The 12,477-nt window shown below is 35.6% G+C and overlaps 1 protein-coding gene across 2 annotated transcripts in view; it reads right to left on the reverse strand.

The window, feature by feature from the left end:
• Positions 1-12,477, reverse strand: part of SLK (STE20 like kinase) — a 48,009-nt gene that overhangs the window by 7,383 nt on the left and 28,149 nt on the right. The window contains exons 11-14 of one of the 2 annotated variants that reach the window (XM_024555656.3): positions 12,191-12,314; positions 10,149-10,328; positions 7,250-7,342; positions 226-355 (exon numbers count right to left, since the gene is read on the reverse strand). In XM_024555656.3, the coding sequence (XP_024411424.1) occupies positions 226-355; positions 7,250-7,342; positions 10,149-10,328; positions 12,191-12,314 (527 nt within the window). The remainder of the gene's footprint in view (positions 1-225; positions 356-7,249; positions 7,343-10,148; positions 10,329-12,190; positions 12,315-12,477) is intronic. The other variant, XM_053923576.1, reaches the window with a different exon arrangement.

Genomic DNA, 12,477 nt, shown 5'->3' on the forward strand with positions numbered 1-12,477 from the left:
ACAAGATGTTTTAAGGAGTATGTGTCTATGTTCACTTCTACTGTCAAAAAGGAATTCTGTATCTCACAGTGTTTAATTTTATCAATTTTTTCTTCTTATTTACCTCAACTTTATTTACCTTTCCTTCTATTACTCTAGCAAAGGAAAGCATTCCAATAATTTTCAAAGTATATCTCAGCAATGTTTCTGAGATGTCATTTTACATATTCCGCATACTTCGTGTACCTCTCATGAGCTGCTGTTTGTTATTCAGGCACTCTCTTTCAATATTGGCTAACTCTGCCTTCTGTTGTTGGATGATCTTTTTCAGAGAGCCATCTAGTTCTTGCTGTTGCTTCTGAACAAACTCTTGTTCCTATCAGACATAGTTAACCATCAGTCAGTAAGTATTTACTGAGCAAAACATCCATTTATCTATGTGACTATATATATTAGTAGTTAACAAGACTTCTAAACCAAATTTCTAAAGTTAGTGAAATTAAAAAATACCAAAATTATATAGTGTACATATACATAAAAATGCATTAGACACCCAATTCAAGCCCAGAAAAAAAAAATACTAGGATACATATTATTCTAAACTCATTATTAAAAAAATATATAATAGGTTATTATTCACCCATAATTAAAATGCCCTGTTACACTGTCATCTTTGGGAAAGTAATAAATTTATATCCTCTCAAACTGACTATCTGGTCCACTATGGTGTGGATACATGAGAACAAACAAGAAATGCCTTTTAGAAAGGCAATAAGGAGCAAATAAATAAAACAGATATCAGAATTTTACATTCTCTATTTCCCTAAGAAAGAAAGAGTCAGGAAGAAACACCACGCCTATACCCGCAGAGAAAGACCATTCCTATATCCACAGCTGGTGCCTAAAAAGAACAATAGTTTGAGGACCTAGTAAGAAAGTGAGCTACATTTTATAGATCTAGAAACAAAACTCCTCGTAATCAGAAGACGCTGCTAACATGTTTGGGATTTACTCATTAATTCAATAAATACTTATTAACACATCCTATTTGCCTAAATGCTAACTTTATCCTTGCTTTAAAAATATCCTTCGGTTACAGTATAAGAAAGGAAATGTTAAAATGACTTACGATCTTTATGCTAGAACATACATTTACAGAAAAAATATTGAAAAGCAATATTCAAGCTGAAAAAATGTCTCCCAGTAACTGTTCGGATTGCCGTCTTTCTCTCGGCAGTTACTGCAGCTCGTGACTAGCTCCAGGGACATTCTGATCAGCTGGAGTGTGGATTTAAAATGTAGTGTTGAAGCACCGCTTCGCCTATAATCCCTCTTCTTGGGCACCCTAGATAAGATAAAACCCCAAGATCCTCAGGGGAACTCCTTTTTAGGCCTCGGACAGAGTCCTGCAGGATGCAGACCACTACCAGCCTACCCTTCGGGCAGTGCCCCTCAGGATGCTTGCCTTACTGCCGCCCCTGCAGGTGAGGGTCAGGTCTCACCGCTCATGATGTCCTGTTAGAGCGACTCGGAGTCACAAATGCTACTGTCTTTCCGCATAATTTGTATTGTAGCACAAATACAAGTGGGCAGTAGCAAAAAGACGAGTGAATTGCCTCTACAAAATACAACTACCAACTTGACTTACAGACACCTACTAACTTCATCACAGCAAAAAGCAAATAAAACTAAATGAATATTTAAATCCAACTCTATAAAATAAGACCTTTTGAGTTGGAGTGGTTTTCTTTTTAGTATTATTTAGAGACGGAAAATCTCCATGTCTATCTTTTAAGCAGTTACAACAAAGAAAGTTGTTCAAGTTTTTCTTTGTCCTACAGTAAGTATCACTTATAATAAAATTGTTTTTCTAATTTCATTATAAAATTTCTATATGCAAACTTGTTAAATAAACTTACTATAATATCCAGATATATCAATGGGTTTTCTTTTGCTCAACATTTTTACGATTGGTTTGCATAAAAAACTTTTTAAAAATATCTGTGTGGACAGAAACAATGGGTCCAAATTAACTAGCATAAATATAAATATTACATTTAGGCTCAAAGAGATCAAGTGCAAAAGTACAAGATGGGGGGAATAAACATTTGTGTGAAAATTAAAAAGGTGAAAGCCAGTGCCACTAAAAAAGTGAATGTAATTTCTTATCAATGCAATTTTTGGTCACAGTACTATAATATATTTATGTCTAGATGCACAGTGTAAGAATTCAATTCAAAGAAAACCTTTATTAAGCACTTACTACAATGCTGGGCACTGTACTAGTTATAGGGTTACTAAATCTGAAGAAAGCCAGTGTTGCCTTCAAAGAGCTAGCTCTATTGGTCCCAAACTGGTTTTCAGTTCACATAAAGAGTAGTGGGCCCCCCTTCCTTTGTATCGGACTTTCAAAAGTTCTAAAGGAAACCACAGGAAACCCGAACCTGGGAATGAAGCGTCCAGAAACCAGGTTACACACGACTGACTGAAAGAGCGGCAGCATGCCCTGAAGTGGCTAAGAGCAAACGAGGGGAAGAGAAGAGCTAGGACTGCTTCTAGAAGCAGGCAGAAGGAGCACTGCTCTGCCCCAGGAGGGGAAATGGGCGTCAGCAGGTGAGAGTCAAAGTAGACAACATACGGACATGCTTCCTAACAGTCAGAGTTTTAGCAAAGACGCCAGCTATCTGACCGACCTATGGACCTGAAAGGTCCCTTACATCCTAACTAACATATGTTATTACCTCAGAAGAAAAGAAACTTTAATGTTATTGTGGTTTCATTAAATCTCCTAACTTCAAAAGATAAGTACAATATGTTCACAATGCCAGTTTTAATTAAAAATTACTCTTAGAATAACATCCAAATGCATTATGTCGTTCAATTGAAAAAACATTACTCTTGGGGTCTAAATAAAAAGTGATGTTACATTCCAAAAGACTGTACAAGTTACATTCATCCGATAAAAAACTAACGGATTAATCTGATCACTAGGAGTAACAAATAATTAAAAGATGGACCTATAAATTATAAAATGAGTGCCCTTTAAATGTGTAAGTTTGAATTTTTATGAGTAATTTTATCATATAATCAGATAATTATGAAAATGAAAAATACAACTTTGGGTTCCAAACAACTATATGGAAGGGTTATGATATATTGGGCTATTTGTACGGAATTTTATCATTTTAACTCAAAAGAAAAGCTAAAAATGGTAATGATCAGAAAAGTGATTGTAATACATGATTTCTCCCTCTCATTAAAAAAAATTGTTTCGCTTATATTTTTAGAAAATTATAGAGCCCAACAGCTGCCAATAATAAAAACATAAGTCTGATTTCAGGAGAGGGGAAAGAAGAGGCTGAAACCAAGCTGTATTCTGTCTGCCCCAGTTGTGTATCTCCAACATCACAAACGAAAGTAATAGTGTTCAATGAGCTAGTCACTCCCAGATAGAAACTGTGAGAAAGAATACAGTCTTGAATTCCAGACTCAATTTAAACTACAACAAGAATAGCAAACTCACTATTCATCACAATTTGAATAGTGAAAACTAGAATTAAATAAAACTAAAATCACCACTTTTAATATGGCTTTTCTGACCATATCCATAATTAAAACATCTATATAAACATATATGCAATCAAAATGTCACTTCACACAAAGACAGAAGTCTAATCACAGCATTCAGTTTCTCACATGTGCAAAGCTCATAAAATACTATTGGGAAGATATTCCTTGAAAAATATGAAAATCTCAAATTGCAATTTGTGGCGGGTAGGTGAAAAAGAACACTGGGTAGGAAGTGTTCTAGCTCCACCTCTACCATCAATGCGTTTGTGACTTTAGGCGGACCAGTTAGACTTCTGTGCCTTGGCGTCTTCATCTGCAAAATAATATACTCCATCCCCATATAAGGGTGGTGGCAGGGAGACCAAATGCAAAAACTCTGAAGAATATTGTACTATCACGGTCATGTCAGGTTATCACTGTTATTGTCATTAATGACATTGTCATCTACCGATCCTCTAAGATTTTAACAAATAAAGCTAACAATGAAAAGGCACATGTGAGCCAAAGGAAAAGCAAGTAAAACAGGAGAAGGCACCCTCCTACAGGCACGCGGGACTTACGTCCTGTATTTGGGCGTTGAAGACTGCACAAGACGACAACTGAAAAGACTGAATCATGACCTGAGCAACGCCCTGTGGGTCAGAATACAATGCACCTCCCAGGTGAGAACACAGCTGAATGACTTTTTGTAAATGGAAAAATAATTATACAAATGTTGAGTTTCTTGAGGCCTGAAACAGAGGAGTCTCCTTCTCCTCTATAAAATGAAAGATTTGAACTAGATCAATGGTTTCCAAACTCTAGTATGCTGGCATTGTTTTCTAAATCAGTCAAACCCTTTTTAAAAAACTCACCAAAAATACGAGGTTTGTCTGGACAAAGTCTAGCCACTGTTAATATAAAAAGAATGGTTTGTGCAACATAGATGTAACCTGGCAGCCAAGGAGAGTGGACTGGAATGCGCATGTGTGAACAATGACAACTTCACTGTAATAGTCGTTGGGGGTAGTAGACGCTGTTGAGTGAGCATTTGCACTGTGTGGCCATCGCTTTCAAAATGACTGAGCCAGTAGAGCAACAAATGTGCATTAAATTTTGCATTAAGCTTGAACACTCCTCTGTGAAAACTATTCAGATGATTCAGAAGGCTGCAGCTGTGGGCAACTGGTGATGGGCAGCTTCATCACAACAATGCACCCGCTCATACATCATGCCTCGTGCAGAGTTTTTGGTGAAACATCAAATCACCCAGCTGACTCAGCCCCCCAAAGCCCAGATTTGATGCCCTGCGACTTCTGGCTTTTCCCAAAACTAAAATCACCTTAGAAAGGGAAGGGATTTCAGACCATTGATGAGATTCAAGATAATGCAACGGGACAGCTGACAGCAGTCCCAACAAAGGATTTTGCAGAATGTTTTGAACAGCTGAAGAGTTGCTGGGAGAACCGTGTGAGGTCCCAAGGTGCCTACTTTGAAGGGGACTGAGGCATCACTGTCCTCTGTACAATGCTCCTTGTATCTTGTATCTTCTTCAATAAATGTCTCCATTTTTCATAACACATGGCTGGACACTTCCTGGACAGACCTCGTATGTAACATTTACGGAACAGATAAGAAGTGGTGCTGCTTGAGCTGAAGTGGAAGCAGGAGCGTGGAGCCCCATAGCCCTTACTTTGAAGGACTCTCGAGGTGCTTCTTCCAAACTTAAGAGCTCCTGGAAGCACAGTTTGAAAACCACTGGACCAGATGATCGAACATTTCTAGCTCCATGACTGTACGGCTATTATTTATAACCTCTCAAAAAAGTTTAAAACAGACTCTGTGAAGTTATCAAGTTTTATCACCTCCAATAAAAGCAGTACCTGAAGAGGAACACTTTTCAAATTTGTTAGACTACTAAATTCTTCATTAAATGTACAAAAGAAATTATTGCTTTCAGCTTTCATTGGAAAATACAGGCTAGCACCCAAAATTATATGAATAATCACCAATGGAGTTTTATTAAAGCATAAGATCACCTAATTCAATCAACACTAAATTCTTAATTTCAACTCTACAGTCTGATATAATTACCTTTTGGAATTTAAAAAGTCTATATTCCTTCACAAAGCAAAACTACCATCACTATTAGGTGGTTTGAAATCCAAATGATCCAGAACCAGATGGATAACCTGCAAGCACTTCCTTTCCACCTATAACAAGACATGGCCAACAAGCACGAAGCTAAGCTGGTAAGAGTTTAGATTTGGCACAGAAAGGGTAGCTTACATATGGAGGGGAACGTGGTATGATGGTTCAGTGTATGAAATGTGGAACCAAACTCACCTGGACAAGAATTCTGGTTCTATTATAAACCAGATGTGTGACCCTGGGAAAGTCACTCAACTGTCCTGTGCTTTAGAGTTCCCTCACTGTAGGATGGAGGCGATAAGAGTAACTACCTTGTATACAGTAAGGTTAAGTGAGTTTATGCATGCAAAGCATTTAAACAGTGCTTGACACACAGTGAATGTCGTGTTTGCTATTTAGTGATCTCTACAACGGCCAAGACAAAATTTTTTCACTGGCTCACAGCACAAAATTTGTTCAAAGAGGTTAGTTTTATTAAAATTTAAAATCCTGAGATATTTTTATTTTCCATGGTGTTAAAATAGCCTCCCCTTTGAAATGATGGTGACAAGTAAATGGCAGTTTTTAAAATATCCTTACTTGGCAAAAACAAAAAAAAATTTAATGGAAATCCATTTATCATGGTCCCCAATGTTTTTTGTTATTTTTATGTTTCTTTTCATGGGTCTGCAAAACTTAAAAGTCTGGGAACCACTTTTTAAATCACATAAAACCACATTAAAAAGATAATATAAAGCAACAGTTAATATATAATCCATGTCTATTCTTCCTTTCGTGATATATGTAACTACAAATTGAGCTCACCTTTCTTTGCCTCCAGGCTGAGTGCAAACTTAATTTAAAAAAAGATGATTCCTAGCATAAAAAAGCTTTGGAGAGTCATGTGAAGTAACTCTAGAAGAATACGTTGAAAATACTTAATTTATCTAGTTTTATAAAGAATTTACCCATCTCAACTGGCTCAGTCTTACAATCCAGAATCAAACTTTTATATATATACACATATATAAATAAAAATAGTCTAGTTTTTAAACTGCTAGATTCTGAATCAAAAAGAACAGACTTAATATTTAAAATCAGGTTTTAAGTTGCTTATGTTGTTGAGTTTAACAGTAATAAATGTCTGATGCACCATTTAATATTACCATTGACCATTTGTCTTTTAACTGAACTTTTTAGAAATGACGGCTTTTTACAGGCATTCTTTTCATACTCACCCTCCATATTTTTCTGTCCTAAAAGACTTTTATCCAACATTGGCATTACTACTTAACAAACATAAGCCTCCATCATAATTAAAACAAGAATACAGTGGATTATACATTAACATACTTGTTTATTCATCTGGCATCAACTTTCCAAACATTCCACTTAACTTCACATTAGCAACTTAAATGTCACCATTAGTGTGCACTTTATTACTACATAAAGAATGACCTGGGAACCTTTGATGAGGAAAAGTCAACATCATATGAGTACAGTTAGGAATTTACCCTTTCAGCCATGGTTTGCTGAGCTGTGAGAATAATGCTGCTTTCTGTTTTTAGTAGCATGAAGCTGCTGCTGTTACCTGAGCATGCTGGCTTTGTGCAAGCTCCTCTTTCCTGCGTTTCATAAGCTCTTTTCTCAGCTCTTTGGGTGCTTTCTCCACTTCATTTATAACCTACAGTGTATAAGCATGCAGGAGGTGGGGAAATAATACTTTCTCTACAGCAAGCATTTATGTGAGCAGACAAGCTACAAGTCAAATATTAAAGCTGTTAAAAAGTTCAACATGCATTAGCATAGGTGTTAGTTTGGTGAAAAAGAATGAAAGGACAGAACATGCTTAATCTCAGTGCAGAAAAGGGACATTACACCATGTAGAAGTTAATTAGTTGCTTAATTATCCCTATATATCATTCCCTCTTAAAGACCCAAAGACAATCAGTAAAGGGTTACTTATAGCACTGATGCTGAACTAATGGTAATAAACTCACCTAACCTTGAAAGTTCGTAAAATTATAAATGTATCTATTGACACTGAAATACTGGACATAAGGAAAGCTAATGCCACTTATATAAGCAAAACATTTTGCCCTGGTTGGTGTGGCTCAGTAGATTGAGTGCCGGCCTGCAAACAAAGGGTCACCAGTTCAATTCCCTGTCAGGGCACATGCCTGGGTTGTGGGCCAGGTCCCCAGTTGGGGGCACATGACAGGCCACCACACATTGCTGTTTCTCTCCCTCTCCTTCTCCCTCCCTTTCTCTAAAAATAAGTAAATAAAATCTTTTAAAAAATGAAAAAAAGTAAAACACTTCATAATTTTATTGATAAAACAAAAAAAATAATAATTTTCGCCCTGGCTGGTTGCTGAGTTGTTGGAGCACCAAATGATCATGGGCTCGATTCCCAGTCAGAGAACATACCCAGACTGTGGGCTCAATCCCTGGACAGGGAGTGTACAGGAGACAACTGACCGATGTTCCTCCCTCCCTCTCTAAAATCCATAAAAATATCCTCAGGTGAGGATTTAAAAAAAAATGATTTTAAATAAAATCTACTAAATGAGACAAAAAAGAAAAACAATAGGAAAAGTAAGCCTTACAATACAAAGGAGAAATAAATGGATACTACATTTTCTTTTTTTTTAAACACACCATTTCACATACGGTGTGATAAAAGTGAACATATCTGATGATTTTGTGTTGGATTAGAACAGCATTCTCCTTTGCTGACAATTTAAGCCAAACTTATCTGTCAAGTTTAAAATTAGTAACATAAGCACTCATAAAATAAGTTTAATATGCTATGATTTATTATACCAGATAAAGTATATTATAAAATGAAGTATTTTTAGAGCTCCTTCTTTTAAATTTCAAAATCCCAGACATATATTCCACCTAAAAATAGACGAACTTTGAATAAATGATCATGTATTTATAAGTAGAAGCACCAAAAGCAACCAGATTCCAAATCACCACATGCTGATGGTCTGTGAAAGAGACTGATTTTGATTTAACACAGTGTATTTAAAATTGCCCATCAGTAATTCCTCATGAAACCAAATCACCATTAAAAGGAAGAGACTCCCCAAATGCAAGAAGTTTAGTGACAAGGGAAAAAATACATAATAAAATTATTTAAAATATGCATATCATGATCTCAAACATACTCACTGGCTAAAACTCTCCTACTCAAAACAGTGATAACTAGAGACTTTCATATACTTAGGATTAAATCATGTATTTACCTGTAAAATTTGTTCTATTTAATCTGATATTAAAAATAACCTCTCAATGAAAACTGCCCATGGTTTCAAGAGAATTAACGTGTAGCCTCAGCAAAAGTCATCCACATAAAGCATAATAATGCGGCAACACTGTAAGTTTTAGAAACAGTAGCCACATCAAATAATATTATATACCATTTCATTCATCTTTACCTAAAGAAATCATAGAATACACTGTATTAATGTATAATTCTATCCTTTTTAGAGTAGATCCTCAAGTTCAGTAACATGATGTTCAATTTTCTGCATAATTTAAATGTTAAAGTCAATGAAGCTGGGTATTCGAAACATACAGAAGTGAAAATACATTCACTAGTTCGGCTGAGATATTTTGGTTTCAATCTAATAGAAGTAATCATAATTATTATCCCTGGGATCTTTATAATCATGAAAAGGTAAATGCTCCTCCTACACTAAAGGTACAGAATAAATCATAAAATTATCTCTAAAAACTGCTAATATAAAAAGTTCTCTTAGTTTTATTTAACTTGGGGAGAAAAAGACACGCTAATACAATTTGCAAATCTTCCTTCTCAATCAATGACAATTTTTCATGCCACAAATATAGATTCTACCACGATATGGAACGGTTTCAGTAAAAATGAAAAATTTCTTTCTACTCAAATAACTTTATAGATACTTTCTACCTGTGATTCTTCAAAGCATCACACAATCTGATGAATTTATAGATATTGTTTCAGATTTCGGGTTACTCAGATTTTGTTTTGGCACGATGACCAAGAAAGGCAACCAAGCTAATAAAAAAAGATTAAGTATGAATGAAATATTACAAATAAATAAAAAGATGAATTATCATTGCCACCTGCAAACACAACATTGTAAGTTTTCTTGAAAAAATATTCCTGTGACAGGCCCTGAATGCATTAATGGAAGAGAAATGAGAGCATGGAAGGAAAATGAAGACTTAGTTCAACATTTAGCTGGATATTTAACGGTAGTTCATGACCTTAAACAGGCCATTAAAATCTCTTCTCCTCCAGTCTCCTTGGCAGTAAAATGGGATAACAGCTGCCTTTACTACTACCCCACATGACTGTTGGGAAGACCAAAAAAAAAAAAAGAATGAATGCTATTTAACTATTATTACTGTCAAGTACTATTTCTAATCCCATTGACATCCTTACATGTGCATTAAAAATAATAGCTTTAGTAATTGAAAACAGTAGTGACACTTACCTCCTTTTTCCGGTTCTTCAACATACTCTGAAATTTGGACAACTCTTTCTCTTGTTCTCCTTTAATGCGTTTGGCTTCATCTCTCAAGCGATTTGTGTGCTCTTGTTCCAGACGTTCAATAGTCTGTTTCTGCTGTTTTTCTAGATTCTCAATTTCTTGGTCATATTGTCGCTTTTTGGTCTGAAAAACAATGTGGCTCATGATCACTTAACTTTCCTATCACCCATATTAAATCATTATAATGAAGATGCTTACTAAGAGCACATAACTAGCATTTTAATTTAGTGATGTAATATATAATCTTTGTAGTACTGAAAAGTCAAATGAACTAAAATATGATAAGCACGTCATTTCTTCTAACGTGGCAAAAAAATACAACTGACACCTGAACAGATTTGAACTGCACAGGTCCACTTATATACAGATTTTTTCAATAAATATACAGGTTTTGCACATACGGATTCAACCAACCACAAATTGGAAACAGTATTTTTTCTGATGCCCGGTTTGGGATCCGTGGAGGCAAAGCGCCTCCTTATTGTATGCACTATTCTACACCGTATTACACGTGGGACTTGAGCATCTGCAGATGTTGGTATCCATGGGGAGGCCTGAAACCAGTCCCATGCAGATACCGAGGGACAATTGTAGTTAAGTTTGGGGGAGTTAAAAAATTAAACATGGATTCTCAACTGCACGGGGGGGGGGGGGCGGGCAGTGAGGGGGTACACAGATGCGGGGTCAGCGCCCCTAACCCCCTGCATTATTCAAGAGTTGACTGTACTTTTTTCTATTGTACAAGTAGTAGAATGTTCAAAATCTTTACACAATCCAGAAGAATGGCCAGTTGCTATAAAGTACTAAAGAAAAATTTCAATATTTATACAATAAAATGTTTGATAAATCAAAGGTCTTATCTGAAGTCTATCTTAATTATGAACCATTGTCATTTTCAGATTTACTCTTCTTCATCAAGATTCTTAAAATAAAAATCCTATTTCATTAAAACAAGTCTTTTGGAATTATAAATCTATGTTTCAACAAAAGATCGCTGCTTATATAAAACTTGAATAATACTGCAATTTTGGATAACGGTAGAGTTAATATTTGTAAAGGGTGTTTTCATTAAACAAATTAAAAAGCAAAACATTCTGAAAATTATCTGGTTGGGTGGGGAGAAACCCAGCTTTTATAAGGTTCTGGAAAATAGAATGTAAGTATCATAAAAATACTCGGTGAGGAAAAAAAGCTCATTATTTTCTTAGGAATTCTCAGTTATGATTAAACAAATGTAATCAACAATATACTCTTCACATAAAAGAATTCTTAGCACTTGAAATTACAAGAATAGTAAAAGAACTATATTCAAAACATAGGCACTACAACATTTCAAATTATCTTTTTTCTAACCTACATTAAGCTACATATTCAACATAAGCCACAAAAACTTACATCATATTACTAATTCCTTTTCTAACTTTGGACACAAGGTAAAAACCAAAAAACCAGTTCCAATTACCCTTGACTAGTTAGCACTAACTTCTCTAACAGCTGTGAACAGGGATGTAGAAGCTTAACTGTAGAAGCCAGAGAATTAACTGTGTTTTGAAAAAGCCCCCAGAAAGTTCTAATACTCAAGGTTTAAAGACAATTGCTTTAGACTGGCTTAAAATCTTGGACTCCAAATCTGAAGGATCAAATTGTAACCCTGAAAAATTACCCAGCAACAGGCACACCAAAGAACGTGGTAAATCGTCTACTAGCTTCATGATTCCAGGTTTTCATGACAGATGCTAATCAAAGAAAAATGAAGACAACCATCACACTATCAGCCAGTGATAGGAAGACTGGGATGGAAGACCCTTTTGGGCAAAGCGGGGGAGGGGGGAGGAGGCATCGAGAACACCAAAGAGACAAAGGCCATCATATCACAAAGTCTGAAAAAACTAGTCATCAGAGAATACGCTGTAACCGCTAGTGGGTTTTTCTTAAAGCACCAAATTTTGTAACTAACAAATTGGTACAAATATCTAAGACTTTACCATCATTTCTTGCTCAAAGCGCCGGAAAATCTGTTCTCGTTGCTGCTGCAGTTTGCTATTGAGCTGCTGTTGGGCTCTTTGCTCTTCTTTTTGAAGAAATCTTAATTCCCGGAGTTCCTGGCGTCTAATAAAATATAACAGCAATGATAGAGGAAAGTAACAAAAATTATACCTCCGAAGTAATTACACCTTTAAAGCATTATTTTGAAGTAATGCTTTTTAAAAAAAAAAAAAACTTTTAAAATATTTTTTTCGAATGTATAATGAAAGAGTAATCCCTAATTGGC

This window comes from Desmodus rotundus, chromosome 4 (assembly GCF_022682495.2).
Source record: "Desmodus rotundus isolate HL8 chromosome 4, HLdesRot8A.1, whole genome shotgun sequence".
In the NCBI taxonomy this organism is placed as follows: Eukaryota; Metazoa; Chordata; class Mammalia; order Chiroptera; family Phyllostomidae; genus Desmodus; species Desmodus rotundus.